We start from the raw sequence: 17785 nt of genomic DNA on the forward strand, positions 1-17785 counted from the left end.
TCCCATGTGCTGCTTGGAGGACACCCCACTCCCAGACACCGGCTGGGAGGATTCCCATGTGGCCAGGGATGGCTCCGGGTCCTCGGGACCTTCTTTGGACACCTGTGGTGTGGGCCGGGGAGCTGGGAGCTCATCTGAACACGCCAGCACTCATGCATCCACGCTGCTGGCGGACGCCTGGGTTTCTCCACTGTGGGGCCACGTTACGTGAGGTCGCTGTGGACGTTCTCCACTGTGGGGCCACGTTACGTGAGGTCACTGTGGACATTCTCGTGCAGATCCCAGGCCTCTTGGTGGTGGGTAAGTGCACAGGAGTGGCATAGCCGGGCCTCAGGGTGGACAGAAGTTTGGCTCAAGCAGAAACCGTGGTTTCCAAGGTGATTGTCCCCCTGGACACCCATGGCAGGGACGTAGGGGCCCTTGCAGGGACTCCTCTGGGTGTTCAGGGGCCCCGGGACCACCTCCAGCTGCAGCAGGGGGTGGGTGCAGGTGTGGAGGGGAAGAGGGGCGGTCTCTACACTCTTCCTTCAAGGACACAGAGGCCCAGGGATCAGCCGCTCCCAAGCTCCTTGGGTGACCCTGGGCTCAGGGTGACCCTTGTCAGCGGCCGGCCAGCAACCCCCACGCCAGGCGGCCCTGGGCCTGAGCCTTCCCAATCACTCCCCCGCTCCCCACTCAATCTAGAACTTGCACCCAGGGACCCACCTCCAGGGTCCCACTTGACCCCACTACCTGCTACCTCCACCCTGGCCCAAGACCCTTCTCCAGCCAGAGGCGGGCACGGCCCGGGCCTCCCTGCCACAGGTGCGCAGCCCACAGTGCCAGTTGGAGACTCCCGTCTGCCAAGGTTTTATTGTGGCCCGGCGAGGCAGGAGGTATGCATGGCATACGTAAGCAGAGAGCCGGAGGCAGCCAGCGGCACCTAGAACGGCGCAGAGTGGCCCAGGAGCGTGGCGGGGCGGGCGGCCGGCGCCTGCCCTGCTCGCCCAGCAGACCTCCGGGCTCCAGCCTGGCGGGGCCCAGCATCCACCTTGGTGGGCCCGGGTCAGATCTTGGCCAGGGCGGAGTGCGCGTCAGCCTGCTCCTCTTGGATGGGGGTCCGGAAACTGCCTCCCCCTGGGGGGGAGAAAAGGAGAGATTGGTGGGTGGGCCTCACGCGTGGGGGCAGTGGGGCAGGGCCACGAGGCACTCACCAGGGGCTTTGGGGGCATCGGGGGGCAGCCTCTGGTCCCTCCGGAGCAGGAGCAGGGCCAGCAGCATGGCCAGGGGGCCCAGCAGCCCCAGCGCCAGGCCCAGGCCCAGGATGGCAGCAACCGCAGGGCCTGCGGGAAGGGGTCTGCTGGGTGGAGTCCACAGGAGGGGCCCCCATGCCGCCCTCCCCTCCTCCTATTTGGGTTGGGGGCCCTGCTGGGCTGGGCCAGGCGCCCTTACCCCTGGGGACCTCCACGGGCCGGGTGGAGGGTCTCTGTGAGGTTCTGGGCCAGGCTTCAGTGGGCTGGACAGTGGTGGGCCTGGCCGGGGGGCCCTGGGTCTCCTGGGGCTGTGTGGGTGGGGGGTCCCTGTCCTCACAGATGGCGTCCGAGCTATTGCTGGCTGGCTGCAGGGTGTGCTTCCCGGCCAAGGTGCAGCTGTGGGGAGCAGCGGGTGTTGCTCAGGCCAGAAACACCCTGGGACCCGGGAGATGCAGTGGGGATGACAGGGTCCGCGCTGGCCAGCCTCAGGCAGCGTCTACCACAGACACCAGGCCAGTAGCAGCCAAGGGCCCTGCCCAGCCCCACGTGCCCTCCACAGGGGCCTCCAAGGCCACACACCCTTCTCCCACATCTATACCCCCACCGGCACTTCCCTGTCCTGTGCCCCCAGGGCCTCCCAGCTGCAGAGGGTGAGGGTCCCACACACCCAGCTCCACCCATGGGGAGAGGCTGCCCCCAGGCAGCAGCTTCCTGCTCCCCAACTAGGTCCAGCCACACAGCCAGGCCCCCAGGGCCACCAGCACCTCCCCTTCCTCTCCCCACCTGCCCCCCGCCTCTCCCAGCCCCCCAGCCCCTCCCAGCCTCCCAGCCCCTGGCCAGGCTCCTCTGCCCTCCTAACCCCCCCAATCCCTCCCAGACCCCCAGCCCCTCTGCCTTCCTAAAAACTCAGCCCCGCCCAGGTCCCCCCAGCCCCTCCCAGCCCCTGGCCAGGCTCCTCTGCCCTCCTAACCCCCCCAATCCCTCCCAGACCCCCAGCCCCTCTGCCTTCCTAAAAATTCAGCCCCGCCCAGGTCCCCCCAGCCCCTCCCAGCCCCTGTCCAGGCCCCTCCTCCGTCCTAACTACCCACTCCCCTGGCCCCCTTCCAGCCCCCCCACCCCCCCAAGCCCCCCAGCCCCCACTGCAACCACCCTTGGTCCCCCCAGCCCCCCCACCCCTCCCAGCCCCTCCAACCCCTGAGCCCCCCCGCCCCCCAGGACCCCCAGCACCCCCAGCCCCTCACTTGGTCCAGGGCTTGCAGGCCTGGTTGTCGCCCGGGGAGAAGTGCCCTGGAGGGCAGGGGGCACAGTCTGCAACAAAGATAGGGTGGTCAGGGGCTGCCCACAGGCCCTGGGTGCTGGGGACATGGGGCAGAGCCTGTGGGTTGCCACTCGCCCCCCACGGCCGGGTGGTGGGTTTGGCCTCTGGAAGCCCTCCCTGCCCACATCCCACCCGTGGGCCCTGACCTGGGAGCCCCGTCTTGAGGATGCCAGAGGAGGCACCAGTGGGGCCGGTTCCCTGCGGCCCACGGCCCATCTGCGTCACAGACAGCCGCTGGGACACCCCCAACTGCCGGCCGCAGCCACCGAGCTCACCAACTCCAGGCTTGTAGCTGTCCAGGGGCTGGGTGCCCGCCCGGCAGCGGCAGACTGTGTCCTGTGTGGCCGTGCACGGCTGTTTCCGCTCACTCCCACTTCCTGAGCAGGGGCCGGAGGGGGTTATCAGGTGGGGGCTGTGGACAGGGTCCCCAAGAAGGACAGGTTGGCCTCCCCACCACAGAGAGGGCCATGGGCGGGGGTCTGCAGCCTCCCCCAAGGTGTGGAGCCCCTACAGCCCCCGAGGCCCTCCCTTCCTGGCCACAACCTGGGGCTGGTTCTGTGGCAGCCCCAGCCACCCTTCCCTACCCCTCCACCACCTCCAGTCGCCAGCACTGCCTGAGGCAGGGTCTCCATGGCCCAGGCCCCCAGCCTCACTGCTCGGGCCAGCAGGGCCAGGCCACATGGCCAGAGGGGTCTCCCCGACTCCACGTGGCCTGGGCCGAGTCTGGGCCCGGAAGGAGTGGGGGTGCCCCGGGAGATGCCTCAGCTCCTCAAAGGACCCTGTGGCGGAGCAGACCCCACTGTGGTTTGAGGTTCGTTTCTGTGGCTGTGGGGGCCCCGTGCTGCTGCGTGGGAATGTGGCTGCCAGGCTGCCGCCCCCTGTGCCGGGTGGGGCTGTGGGGCCAGGTGGGAGCTCACTGAGGTTGCACCATGTGCAGGCCTTGCAGGGCTTGGCGCTGACCACGTCGTTGTAGAAGCCGGGCCCGCACGGACGGCACACCGTGTTCTGGGAGCGGTTGCAGCGGCTCACCATCCCGTTGCCTGCAGCAGAGGCCAGCGTCAGGCAGCGGTCAGGCCCCGGGCTTGCGCCCGTGGACTCCCCAAACGGCTCCTCTGCCAGGCTTGGCGGGCCCCTTGCCTGCCCCCTCCCCAGGACCAGCCTCCTGGCTGGCCCATCCCTGCCCCAGCCCCCAGTCCCTGGAGTGCCCCGTGCGTGGCAGACCCTCCTGAAGCTGGGCCTCACCTGGCCTGCACTCCTGACAGCACCGGTCGTTGCTGGGGTAGGTGTCCCCGACACAGTGGAGCTTCGCCGTGGTGCTCAGCCCCAGGCCCAGGAGGAGCAGAGCCGCACACGGCCCCCGGCCCAGCCGCCGAGCCCCCACACACATCCTCGTCTCCGCTGTCGCCAGAGTCTGGGTTTTCCTTGCGGGGTGTGGCTATAAGGACTGTGGAGGAGGGGAGGAGAGGGGAGGGGAGAGGGGAGGAGGGCAGAGGAGGCGGGAGGAGGAAGGTGGCAGGCTGGGGACCCTGGCTGTGGGCTGGGCACAAAGGCGGGGTCTGGACACCCTCAGCATTGGCTTATTCTGCCTTCTGCCCTCTTCGGCCCAAGACCACCATGTTCAGACCCCAGGGCACAGTAGGGCCTGGCCTGCGACTCAACCCTCAGCAAAAAGGTTCATGGAGCACGTGGGTAAACTGAGGCAGCACTGAGTCAGGAGCGGCAACTGTTCAGTCTGGACCTTCGGAGCTGTGACACTGCTGGACCATGGTCCCCCTTGAGTGCCCAAGACTAGCTCTGAGCAGCAGTGACCACAGCCATGGTAAGACAGACACCCACGGCCAGGCGCTGTGGCTCATGCCTGTAATCCCAGCACTTTGGGAGGCCAAGGCAGGTGGATCACCTGACGTCAGGAATTCGAGACCAGTCTGGCCAACATGGCGAAATCCCGTCTCTACTGAATACAAAAATTATTTGGGCGAGGTGGTGGGTGCTTGTAATTCCAGCTACTCGGGAGGCTGAGGCAGCAGAATCACGTGAACCTGGGAGACAGAGGTTGCAAAGCTGAGATCGTGCCACTGCACTCCAGCCTGGGCGACAGAGCGAGGCTCCGTGACCAGGGCCCACGCTGAGTGTGCCTGAGCAGGGCAGGTGTCTACGGCTGAACTGTGCCCCTTAAATTCCTGCATGGAAGCCCTAACCCCCATGTGGCGGTGTTTGGAGACAGGCCTCCGAGGAGGTCGTGAGGGTGGGTCCTGGATGACCTGGCACACGTGGACACGCAGGCAGGTTTCTCCCTCGATGCAGACAGCTCTCAGGTTCCACGGGTTGCCCAGAGAACAGGAACTGCCTGGAGAGCCGGGGAGCAGGTGCGGGGCCAGAGGCTCCCTGGGTCCCTTCTGTACCTTTCAAGTAACTGTGACCAGCCTGTGATTATCCAAAAGTTCATTTTTAAAGTTGCCAAGTGGAGAGGGGCCTCTAGGGGAACAGAGCAGCGGGGAAGGGCCTGGAAATCCCCTCCTCCCAGAAGCACAGGAAACAGCTGCCTGCCCTCTGCCCACCCGCGGGAAATTCCCAGCCATGGAGGCCGCTGGGCCTGGAGGGGGAAGGAGTGGAGGGAGAGGCCACTCACCCTTGTACTGAGGGTCCCTAACTTGGTCACCCTCCCCATAACCCCACAAGTAGAGAGGATCCTGAAAGGGCTCAGAGCATCCCAGACAGTGCGTGTGCGTGCATGTGCACACCCCAACCCAGGTGGGCAGAAAAGGAAAGTTCTGGAATTTTCTGGAAGTTTCCACCCAGCGTTCACATGGGTTTCCCACCGACAGTGAGAAAAAGCTTGTATTTGCAATTGGTTTCTTGGAGGTTCAGGTGAGCTGGGGGTCTTGATGGGCAACACTGCTCTCCTGGGGCCTAAGTGGCCGTGTCTGCCCACAAGTGCAGTGAGTGGGGCCCATGCACCATGGAGAGGGCACCCCCAGCACGTTGCTGGCACCTGCAGTGGCCCCAGGGTAGGGCATGGCCCCTCCTGCTTGAAGCTGCCCAGGAAGCTCAGGTCTCCTTGTCTTGGGCTGAAGCTCACAGGTCCGAGAAAGCCCCGCTGTGTCCACGGAACCGGATGTGGAGTGGCCACAGGAGACTGGACACCGACCCAGAGCTGAGGACACCCGAGGTCTGCAAGGCAGCCTGCAGCTCAAACCACATCCCCAGGGGCTGGGCTCTCCACTCTGCACAGTGGTGTCGCGGGCGGCCCAGGGCAGCCCGTGGGTGGCCACTGCTCCTCCAGTACCAGACTGGAGGTGGCCGGGGCCTCGGAAGGGTCAGGTGCCGCCACACACCCAGCTGTCCCCCCGCCCTCATGTCCAGTCCAGCATGGCCTCAGCTCACACCTCCCACTTCTGGGTGAACGGCCCTCAGCTGCTGAGGCTGTGATGGTCCCTGGCTCTGGCCTGGGGCCATGGATGGGGAAGGGCAAAGTCCAGGCCACCGAAGGTTGGCTCCAGGGAATTACAGCCACTTCCAGTAGGGCACGGGACCTTCCTCCCAACACCTGCCTGGCCATGGCTCTGTGAATCCTGTTTGCCTGGGAACCAGCCCAGGTGCCAACCTGCTCTCTCGGCCCCGTAGGGGCGCCTGGGCAGGTGGGCTCCGGGCAGAGGCCAGTCACACGGGCACTGCAGGGCAGACTGAGGAGGGGGCACTCCTGGCTTCCTTGAGCTCCCGCCGGGAAAGCCAGGAAAGAGCCTGGGCCCCCACACGCCACAGGGCGGGACCCCCACCAGCCGTCCTCACACCCCCCCTTCTCTGCCCCTCCCGGGGCTGGGCCCGCCCCTCTGCACCCGAAGGCCTTGCCATCCTCCACCCAAAACTCCCCTAGGTGGCTCTGGCTCCTGCCTTAAATGTCCAAACCCCAAACTCAATGGACACTTCTGCTGCCCCCAGGACCCCTGCTCACACACACACCGCTGCCCCCCGTCCTCCCAGAGCCCCTGCCGTCCCTGCCGGCCAGGAGAATCACCTCCGACGGGCCACGACCTCCGCCTGACCCAGCATCTGCCTCCAGCGGAAACTCTGACCACAGACGTGCCACGCTGGTGTTGTGTTTTGTTTCACACCCAAAGAATGAAGCTGACCAAAAAGGCAACTATGTTTACAGTAAATTAATGTGATTCTTGTCACAACAAATATTCGCATTTTCTCGGCGGCAGCTGTGGGACCTGGGTGGCTCCAACCTGCCAGGCCCGGGAAGGACCAGGCGCCCTCCCCTGAACTTCGTGGCTACTCATTTCCAGCGAAGTTTAATCTATTTTTAATAATCGTTCAGTTTTCAAGGAAACGGAGAAGCTGTTATTTCCCACGGAGCGGTGGCCCTGGGAGGGGCCGGGCCCAGAGGTTCCGGCCGCGATGCGGTCAGCGCCGTCGGCAGAGTGCCTGAAGCGAGATTTCGTTCTCAGAAGTGAGATGCAGCGATTTCGAGGGACCAGGGAGGAGGAGGCGCCGCGGAGCCGCAGCCCAGCCCCGCACCCCGGCCGCATCACAGCAGAAGCCTCGCCGGGGTGCGCGCCGCGGTGGGGACGCCTCGCTGAGCCTCGCGGGGGTGCGCGCTGTGGGGGAACTCGTCGCTGATCAACTGGGGCGGCCACGGTCGGCCGGTGGTGGGTGGCAGGGAGGGGCTGGGCTCCGGGACAGCCACGGAGCCTGGAGTCACCCGCGGGGCCGCTCTGGTGGTGCGCGGGGCGCGCTGGGCGCTCAGAACTCCTCGTGCACGCTGCGCGCGTAGTCCACCAGCTTGCTGCCGGTGAAGAACTCGCTGTACTTGAGCACCTCCTCGGGCTCCAGGTGGTGGTTCTGGTTCTCGTCCGCGACCGCGATCATCTGCTTGGCCTCGTTCAGGGCGTTGTACTCGTTCATGGGGTCCATGTAGCTCTGCGGGCGAGCGGGGCACAGGTCAGCATCCGCCTTTCCCCCTCCCAGTGCCAGCCGCCCGGGAGGCCCTCCCGGCTCCGCTCGGGGGAGGAACAGCTGGGCCCGAGCTCCGCGGTCATCCACACGAAGTGGCTATTTAAGGTGCCTGCTGGCTGCAGCGGGAGTGTGGGCATGTTCTGGAAGGTTCCCGAAGGGAGGCGGCACAAATGAGAAGGGCACAGGGCAGGGAGAAGCCGGGGGCCCTGGAAGGCCTGCCCGTGGCCGGCAGGGGTCACGGGGTACAGGGGCTACCCCGGCCTGAACCCCAGTTCTGAAGGATCCCTAACCTGGGCCGGGCTCACTGGCTGTCGCCAGGGATCACAGGATTCTACATAAAAACAAGGTGACTCATTCAGCAGTGGAGACAAACAAGCCTACACATGATACCAGTGAAAACGCTTCAAAGGAAGGTGGTAAATTCCAGCCATGTGGCACAGGCCGCCCCGCCCACCTGCACCTGCCTCCAAGTTGGGCCCAGCAGGAGCTTCCCCTTGTGGTCCCGTTAAAAAGGGGCCGTGAGAACCTGAGGATGGAGCCCGGCCAGGCTCGCCTGTCTCTGATCCATTTGAACCTAAACGCCAACCATGGCCACGCGGTCTGGTGGACGCCACTGAGCAAACGCCCCAGTGACCGGCCCAGGGGGAGTTTCAGGCTGGACACCAGCATGGCTTCCTGTCTCAGGCCCAGATCCGCCGGCCCCTCCGCACACAGTGCCTCGCAGGGCTGGCTCCGGGACGCGGCTGCACCAGGGCTCACCTCCAGCTCCTCTGCCGTCACGATGCCGTCGTGGTTGGAGTCAATGAGCTCCTCAAACTCCTTTTTTCTGTCTTTCACCCAGTTGTCGTCAATGTCCTGGCCCTGCTGGTTCTCCACGGTGCCCACGGGCAGGGAGACGAACTCCGGCAGGGACAGCTGCTTGTCCCCGTCCTGGTCTGTGAGACGGGAACGGATCAGCCCACACCCAGGCTGGGGCTCCCGCAGGACCTTACCCGACTTCCCGGCGATGCCCAGCCCCTGCCGTTGGTCCCCGGGCCCTGGCGCGCCAGCCAGGCTGGACCCAGCCTCACCCAGGTCCCGGACGATCTCCTTCACCATGAACCTGAGCATCCCCCGGCTGTGCTCGGGGTGGAGGAACGACAGGAACTCCTCCTCCGTCAGCAGCAGGTCCGCGGGGGGGCTGTCTGCCTGGTACCAGCGGTCCTTCAGGTTCTCCAGGACTTCCTGTGCTGAGAGGGGCGCAGCCTGTGGGCATCGAGGCAGACAGACGCCAGCACGCAAAGCCAGAAAGCTCCGAGAGGTGCTGCCTGAACTTGAGGGACATAGCCGCCCACGAGACCGGGGCCCCACCCTCCAGGATTCACAGGTCCCCCGGACATGGCCCAGACAACCAAGACACAGCCTGGACCCCCCGCCAGGACATAACCCAGAGCCCCCCACAGGCCTGATCCCCAAAGACAAAGCTTGGACCCCTCAAGATATGACCCAGGCCCCCCCAAACACAGCCTGGACCCCCCACACAGCCCAGATACCCCAAGACAGCCTGGACCCCCTACCCTGGACCCCCGATACATGGATGGCCATGACTCCCCACGGACACAGCCCAGACTCCCAAGTCAGAATCTGGACCCCACACAGCCTGGACCCCCAAGACATGGCCTGGACCCCCCACACAGCCCAGACACCCAAAGACATGATCCAGAACCTTCCCATGGCCCAGAATCCCCAGGACATAGCTCAGACCCCCTCATGCCCGGGACCCCTCAGGATGGGCCTGGGCCCCCCCACACACCCGCATCTGCCCCTCCGGAGGAGCCAATCACCCACACGGAGGACCGCCCTGGCGCCGCAGGGCAAAGGACTCACTGCCCTTTCCGTTTCCGTCATGTGTGACGTCACAGGGAGGAAAACACAGTTTCTAGAAATGACTGAGACAGGGGCTGAGCAGAGCCTCCCGGCTGGGACACGGTACTGCCTCTGGGTGTGTGGCCCCCGCGCTCCCGCTGTGCCCTCCCGGCCCTGACGACCCCTCACCCCGAGGTCCCCACGCATCCCAAGGGCCCCATGCCACCCTCAGCCCAGGCCTGTCTCGGTCTCCAGGGCAGAACCACAACCTCCTGCCCCATCTTGGGGCTCGCTGTGGTCAGTGGCCAAGTCCAGTGTTGAGGCTCAGCCCCTGCAAGTGAGGCCCGACTCTGCCCTGGCCGCAGCCCCTGCCACAAACGCCGCAGCCTCTGGGTTACAGTCACTGCAGGAGGATGAGGCCTAGTTGCCGTCTCCTCATCCCCTTCTGAACAACCTCCTCCTACACGACCAGTTCACTTAAAGGAAGACAGGAGTGACGGGGCTGCGGGTCCTGGGGCATCCCTCCCTGTCTGGCTCCACCGCAGCTCCTGGGAGGGATGGACGGGGCTGAACTGAGACTCACTCAGGACAGGCACAGATGCCCCAGACAGGCCGGCTGAGAGCTGCCTTCTCCAGCACAGGATTCTCACAGCCGCCGCCCAGCCCCAACCTCAGACCCAGAGAGATGTAGCAACGGAGGCAGGGGACAGGGGCGATGCCCGCCTGCCATGCCTTCACCGCAGTCCCCAGAATCAGGTCTGCAGCACGAGAACAGCAGCCCCAGGACTCATGCCATGGCCCTCACAGGAGCCATGCAGGGAGGGGTCGGAGGTCGCTGGAGCAACGCCTACCAGTGCTTCCCAGGCCCTCCCTCCAGGACCTGGCCACTGCTCTTCCCGAGCCAGAAACCAAATACCCGAAGGGGTGGGGGGTCCTAGGCACCCCGAGGTCGGGGGGACCAAGACGGATCGGACACGGCTGGGCAGGGAACGGCACCTCAGCACGCACGGGGACCTCCAGAACGCAGAGTGAATTCTACATACACCTCTGCTGAGCCCCAAAGGTGGACGAAGGCTTCACAGGGATGTCACAGGGCTCTAGGTCCAGGTGGGACATGTCCTGGGCAGAAGATGGCACCAAGGACAGACAGACACAATCGGAGTTGGGGCGCGGGCAAACACAAGGGCCTCCCACCACAGCACATCGCCAGCAGGCTGGACTTGCTGCACAAAAGCTCACCAACGGGACGAAGGTTAAAGGCACCGGCAGGACAGCAGGGAACGCGGGACCCGGGTGGAGGCACAAACCGTGTGCGGTGAGGAAAACGTAAACCACTCTTTCAGAAAGGAAATAATAACATCCAAGTTGGCCAGGTACTGGGATTTGTGCCTGTAATCCCAGCACGCTGAGAGGCTGAGGCCGGAGTTCGAGACCAGCCTGGGCAACACAGGGAGATTCTTATTTTGAGTTTAGTTTTTTTTTTTTTTGAGGCGGAGTCTCACTCTGTCGTCCAGGCTGGAGTGCAGTGGCCGGATCTCAGCTCACTGCAAGTTCCGCCTCCCGGGTTCACACCATTCTCCTGCCTCAGCCTCCCGAGTAGCTGGGACTACAGGCGCCCGCCACGACGCCTGGCTAATTTTTTGTATTTTTTAGTAGAGACGGGTTTTCACCGTGTTAGCCAGGATGGTCTCAATCTCCTGACCTCGTGATCCGCCTGCCTCGACCTCCCAAAGTGCTGGGATTATAGGCGTGTGCCAATGCGCCCGGCCTTTTTTAGTTTTTTTAACGTCCAATTGGTAAAATTTAGAAAGGACACGACCAAACTCCAGAGGAGAGTACATGAACTGGGAGAAGGGCAGGCAGAGCCAACAGGCTCAAAAGTCTCCACATCATTCTAGAAGGTCAAGGCCAGGCACAGGAGCTCACGCCTGCAACTCCAGGATGGGGGGAGGCCGAGGCAGGCGGGTCACTTGAACCCTCTCAAACCCCAAGAGTTTGACACCTGCCTAAGGCAACATGAGGAGATCTTGTGTCTACAAAATATATATTTTTGCATCAGTGGGGCATGGTGGCACGCACTGGTGGTCCCAGTTACTCAGGAGGCCGCCCCGCCATGGGGGCTGGTCACATGATACGGGCCGTTCCTGGCAGGAACGTATCTTACACCTTTACTTTTTTTATTCTCCGAGGAGGACAGATTGAGCCCAGAATGTGGAGGCTGCAGAGAGCCGAGATTGCACCAGTGCACTCCAGCCTGGGCAACAGTGAGACCCTCACTCTCAAACAATAAAAAATTAAAAATTAAAAAAAGAGAGGTTAAGAGCAGGTGCAGTGGCTCACACCGATCACTCTGGGAGGCTGCCGTGGGCGGATCACTTGAGTCCAGGAGTTTCAAGCCAACCTGGCCAACAGAGCAAAATCTGTCCATACAAAAAATACAAAAATTAGCCTGGCATGGTGACAGTGACTGAGGTCCCGGCCACCTGGGAGGCTGAGGTGGGAGGACTGCCTTGCGCCCGGGAAGGTACAGGGTAGGCAGCAGAGTGAGACCGTCTCATGAAAAAAGAAAGAAATTAAGAGGAGGTTTGCCTTCAGACTCTGGTGAGGAAATGTGTGTTACTGATAGGTTGAGCAGGCACAACAAATAAAGGTGTAAGATACACCCAGCCTGCCAGGAGCGGCCCCGTCTATCACGTGACCAGCCCCGTAAACAACACGGCTCCCTGAGGGGCAGCAGAGACGCCACCCCAGGACGCCGAGACGCGACGGAACCGGCGTCGCTGCACATTCTCCACAAAGCCCAAACCAGACAACGGGCACAACCGGGAAGGGCACGCAGAGCCCCAGGGTGGCAGCAACGCCACAGTACCCGCTCAGCTGTGCCTCACGACTGAGCCAGCAGGGGCTTCTGCCCGGACAGCGCTCCCAGACCTGCCCCGTGCAGGGTGGCCTGGCTCTCCCCTCGCCTGGCCTTAGCCCGGGTGCCGGGCCCCACCTGGCCCCACCCTCTTCACACAGAGGCACCAGCTCAGACCCGCCCAGGGCTGAGGTTGCCCTGCTGGCCAACGGCCACACCCCAGACCCAAGGAAGAGCCTCCCCCTGGGACCTGACCACTCTCTGGTGACCACCTGACGGCCACACAAAATGTCTCCAGCAGACCCAAACCACAGGGCCAAGCCCTCAGGCACAGGCTGTGCCCTCTCCCTGGGAAACTCTGCCTCAGGTGGCCTTCAGAGTATGGGGCAGGTCCCACCCCAGATGCACAGCCTCAGATTCTCTGCAGGACCCAACTGAGTAACGGCCGTGAAGGTGCCGTCACCAGCAGAGTTGAGAGCCGCCCGGGCACAGCTCACACACTCCCCACCAAACCCCTGGGTGGTGCCTGAGTTGGCAATGGCCTCATCCACTTCCCTCCTGACAGCCACCACCACCCAGGTTGGGCCATACAGTTAGGATGAACATGTGTGCACGAGCACATACAATGGGCGTGAGGGCGCACTCACCTGCATGTACTCACGAGCACACACGAACGGCCACCCGGATGTACTCACAAGCACACCCACACATGCACGGCGCACTCGTACACACGACACGCACACACCCCGCATGTACTCACGAGCACACACGGCGCACTCGTACACACGACACACACGTACTCACGACACACACGTACTCACGAGCACACACGTACTCACGAGCACACATGCACGGCGCACTCGTACACACCACACGCACACATGCATGCATGGGAGGCCTGAGACCTGCGGCAGGAGCCTGGCTGAGCACTCACTTTCCTCATCCACTTTGAGCTCCTCGTTGAGCCTGATGGCGTCGGCAACCTCCTTCTCGCTATGGCCTTTACTCGCCAAAAACTTCACCTTATACTCGTCCCATGACACATGGCCTGGAAGAGCAGGTCACACCTGTCAGGATGTCTGACACTGAGCCGAACTTCTTCTTCCATTGAGATGGGGTATTGCTCTGCTGCCCGGGCTGGAGGCGGCAGGATGCCAGTGTCTGGAGCCCCAGGGCCCCGGCCAGCACCCCGCACCCGCCTCCTCACCTGTGAGGCCAGCTGGGAATGTCTGTGCCTCGGCACCACCAGGTGAAGGCCCCAAAGTCCTAAGAGGCGCCTTCCATGGGCCACGCCCAGTGCTTGGCACACACGCCTTTGTCACCAAGATTCTGGCATCACGAACCCAGCTTTCAGCGCCCACCACACCTCAGGGTCTCCGGCTGATGCCTCCCCACCGCCCATCCCTCAGAACTGGACTGTCTGCCCTCCAGGCACCAGGCAAGGCCCATGGCCCTGCCCGCCGCCCCCACCCCGGCCCGGCCGCAGTACCGTCCCCATCGGGGTCCACGGCACGGAAGTGTGTCTTGCTCTCCTCCATGGCCTCCTGGAAGTGCTCGGCCGTCTTCTCCATGATCCAGCGCTGCATCTCCTTGGCACTGATCTTCCGGTCGGTGTTCACGTCCACCCTGCAGGACAGCAGATGGGCAGGCGGCCATCAGACTGGGCCCCCAGACCCTGAACAGCCAGATGGACGCCGCCGGCCCAGTACTCCATGGCAGTGTGAACCTGCCACCGACGGTGACAGGCTCCACCGGACGACACAAGAAACATCTGGGACGTGGGGGCCGGGGTGGGGGGGGCCACGCCAGAGACACTGGGGAAGGTGGATGCCATGGTCCCCTCCCCAGGGGGATGCATGGACCCTCCCCCTCCGTCACACAGAATCACCACCAGACTCCCCTCTCCAACCACAGCTTCCGAAAGTCACACTCTTCACGTTTTATTTTTTGAGACGGAGTCGCACTCTGTCGCCCAGGCTGGAGTGCAATGGCACAATCTCGGCTCACTCCAAGTTCTACCTCCCGAGTTCAAGTGATCCTCCTGCCTCAGCCTCCCAAGTAGCTAGGATTACAGGGGCCCACCACCATGCTCGGCTAATTTTTGTATTTTTAGTAGAAATAGGGTTTCATCATGCTGGCCAGGCTGGTCTCAAACTCCTGACCTCAAATGATCCACCCACCTCAGCCTCCCAATGTGCTAAGATTCCAGGTGTGGCCACCAGGCCCAGCCCATGTTTTATTTTAGATGCTTCACGTGTGGCTACAGAAAAACCTTCATACAGGCCGGACACAGTGGCCACACCTAGAATCCCAGCACGCTGGGAGGCTGAGATGGGTGGATCACTTGAGCCCAGGAGTTCAAGACCAGCCTGGGCAACATAGGGAGACCCCACCTCTACAAAAAACAATTACGAAAATCTGACAGGTGCGATGGCGTGCACCTGTGGTCTCAGCTACTCAAGAGGCTGGGGCGGGAGGACTGCCTGAACCTGGGGCATGGAGGTTGCAGCGAACTGTGATACCACCACTGCACTCCAGCCTGGGCAGCACAGCAAGACCCCGACTCGAAACAAGACAAAACAAAACCCTTCATATAAACGTCAAGTGATAAGATTGAGGAAAAAGAGCCTGTGGGGACTTAACATTGTGTCCAAAGACTTGGGAGACAGGGACACAGATTGAGGACACAGCGTCAGCACAGGCCAGGTCAGGAGGCCAAGGCCCCAGGACAAGTCACTTCCATCCCAGCTTCACAGAGCTCGGCTTTACCATCATGTCCTCGTGGAAGCCACAAGCACCTGCCCCTGCTGAGGCTGCACGTGTCCTGAGCTCACCTGTTGGAAACCTAACCCCAGGGCAACAGCGCTGGGAGGCAGGGCTTCCAGAGGTGCAAGGTCTCGAGACCCCGGCTGGTGCATTTGCTGGAGGCGTCCCTGAGAGTAGGGTGCCCTGGCCCCTTGCCCCATGCTCCACTCAGGGGCAGCCGCGGCCACGTTACGAGGTGGCAAGCAGGCCCTCGTCAGGTGGGTGTGGCCTCTCGGACCTGGGCCAGGCCAGCTTCCATGGTGCACACACCGCAGGCACGGCTCAGAGGCACTGGGCAGAGATCCCCACAGAAGGAGGCCAGGCCACCGCTCACACACGCCCCTCCCTCAGCAGCCACGGCAGCCCAGAGGTGGATGGGCCTGGGAGGCACCCTCAGCTCCACAGTCCCCACAGTACACCGGCCGGGAAGGGCGCCGCCTGGATGGCCGTGTGGCAGGTGGGGCACCTGGGGAGCCTCGCGTGGACAGCAGCATCCCCGACTGCTCTGGCCACGCTCCACACGCGCCACAGATATGGACCACAAGCTCCACACATGCCACACGTGCCACAGACACAGGCCATATGCTCCACACAGCGCACATGCACCACAGACACGGGTCACACATGCCACACGTTCCACACACACCACAGACACAGGCCACATGCTCTACGTGCTCCACACACGCCACAGACACCACATGCTCCACATGCGCCACAGACATGGGTGCACACGAGCAGAACAAAAAGGTGGAAAGAACCACGTGGCGCAGGATTCCAGTCAAGACGTCAGCGAGGAGTCGCTCATCCAAACTCAGGTGCCTGAAGACACGGCTGCAGGGCGGTGCAGGTACATGGACTGGCATGCACACATGCAGGTACACAGGCCAGACCCGCGTGTACACAGCACACACACATGAACAGGGTTGGCAGCACGCAGATGTGACTGGGCTAGTGCACACGCGTGTTATCGACCTCTGACTCCTGAGAGGACAAGGGCAAGATGCCCCGTGCCCAGACCCTGGCTTCCAGCTCCAGCCACAGGAGCCAGGGGTCCCTGGAAAGGCAGCAGCTATTGCACTGGGGCAGGCGGCACAGAGGCAAGCCTAGAGCACCTCACAGTGCCAGGAAGCGGGAAGTAAAGCCTGGAGCATCTCATGGTGCTGGGAAGCGGGAAGGAAAGTGAAGCTGAAAAGCCCCTAGGACAGGGCACCTCCCCTCTGGGTGTTCTTTCCAAAAACCCTCAACACTGTACAGTCAGGAGGAAACACATCCCACTGAGGGACATTCTAAAACCTCCTGTTCAGTCCTCCTCAGAACTGTTACGTCCACAAAAAAACCGGAGTCTGAGATGCCGTCCCAGCCCAGAGGAGACAGGACAGCTGAGTGAACACAGGTCCTGGAGGGACAGGGCCCTGCGCGGAAGGGGGGTGAGAAGGGACCCGCATGCTGGGGAGGGAAGTCTGAACACCCACGGCGGCCGCTGTCGCCGCTCGGCGCTGGTGTCGGGGACCCGGAGACCTGCTGCTACGTCCCACTCTCCACGCCCCCCGCCTCCTCAAATGAGACCCCGCCTCCTCCTCAAACGAGATGGCTCGGGGTTTTGTTACAGGCACCAAAAAGAAACCCCGGTCCAGCCGGAGATGCGCCGAGCAGACGCCTCAACTCCCCTCGCCCAGGCATGCAGCCCACCCTCAGCACTGGCCGAGCAGGGACGGGGACCCTCCCCTGTGACGCCGTGAGCCAGGCCTGCGTGAGCTCAGGGTAGTGAACCTGACAGGCCCCAGGGAGCACCAGCAGCCTCTTCATGGTTGGTCAGGTCACCACCAAGTGAACTCAGGCTGCGAAAGGATCCCTGAACCATGCCATCTGGGGAGAGGTGCAAAGGGACGCCACACCTGGCGCCCAGGTCCTCCAGCTGGCACCGTGTCTCTGTCCCACCAGCTCACCTGTGCTCTGCCCAAAAACCTGGATCCTCAGGGCCCTCCTGCCTGGCCTTCAGCCCAGGGCCCTGGCACAGCCAGGCCAGTCCTCACACCTTCCCTACCTGTACCTGCACCCCTGGGCCCCAGCCCTGCCCAACCCCCTTGCTCACCAGCTCTGCCACCTGCCCCTCTGCACTGGCCCTGGAGCACCAGGCCCTGCAGGAAGGTGAGCCTGTGGCCACGCCCTGTGGCAGGGGCTGCCTCCGTATGCCCGGGTCCCACAGGTCCCAGGAGGCCCAGAGTGTTCTCTCACCTGCACCCTGGCTCCCTGCCCAGCACCCCGGCTGGCCTGAAGGACTCATGGGCATGTCCTGACCCTGCTCTGCCTCCAGGAGTGAGGCCAGCGCTGAGTGCACATGGGCTCCAGGGCCACACCGCAGGGCACCCCGGCCGTGCCACAAGGAGTAAGGCTCCCGTGCAGCACCTGGCTCCTTGTGGGTGAGTGGTCAGGTTGACTCATCTTATATCCCTTACACAAGGCTCCCGAGACTCGAGGATGGGGTCGGGGGAGAAAGCTCGGCACTAGGCACAGAGGCAGCGAGGGAGCCTCGGGGACGTGGCAGGGCGGGGGCAGGGATGGGCCACTGACAGCACAGCTCTGCTCTCGAACAGGCCAGCAAAACAAGCCAACCCCACACACCCCCAGCCCGCGTACGACACACTGCCCACCCGTGTGTGACACACTGCCCACCCGTGTCCCAGCCCGTGTGTGACACACTGCCCACCCGTGTCCCAGCCCGCGTACGACACACTGCCCACCCGTGTGTGACACACTGCCCACCCGTGT

At 63.3% G+C, this 17785-nt stretch overlaps 2 protein-coding genes across 3 annotated transcripts in view; both read right to left on the reverse strand.

The window, feature by feature from the left end:
* Nucleotides 1-819: 819 nt before the first annotated feature.
* TNFRSF4 (TNF receptor superfamily member 4) lies at nt 820-4057 on the reverse strand. Its single transcript, XM_050786380.1, has 7 exons — nt 3793-4057; nt 3468-3590; nt 2826-2927; nt 2474-2540; nt 1432-1628; nt 1194-1322; nt 820-1116 (listed from the first exon to the last, which is right to left on the reverse strand). Exons 1-7 carry the CDS (start codon nt 3935-3937, stop codon nt 1046-1048), a joined length of 834 nt encoding a protein of 277 aa, XP_050642337.1. The 5' UTR covers nt 3938-4057; the 3' UTR covers nt 820-1045.
* A 2613-nt stretch (nt 4058-6670) lies between these two features.
* SDF4 (stromal cell derived factor 4) overlaps nt 6671-17785 on the reverse strand; it is a 77106-nt gene continuing 65991 nt past the window's right edge. Inside the window, exons 3-7 of one of the 2 annotated variants that reach the window (XM_050786248.1) lie at nt 13701-13837; nt 13146-13259; nt 8580-8738; nt 8269-8444; nt 6671-7473 (exon numbers count right to left, since the gene is read on the reverse strand). In XM_050786248.1, the coding sequence (XP_050642205.1) occupies nt 7297-7473; nt 8269-8444; nt 8580-8738; nt 13146-13259; nt 13701-13837 (763 nt within the window). In that variant the 3' untranslated portion in view covers nt 6671-7296. Of the gene's footprint in view, nt 7474-8268; nt 8739-13145; nt 13260-13700; nt 13838-17785 lie in introns of both variants that reach the window. The other variant, XM_050786255.1, reaches the window with a different exon arrangement.

The sequence above is a fragment of the Macaca thibetana genome, chromosome 1 (genome assembly GCF_024542745.1).
Source record: "Macaca thibetana thibetana isolate TM-01 chromosome 1, ASM2454274v1, whole genome shotgun sequence".
Lineage (NCBI taxonomy): Eukaryota > Metazoa > Chordata > Mammalia > Primates > Cercopithecidae > Macaca > Macaca thibetana.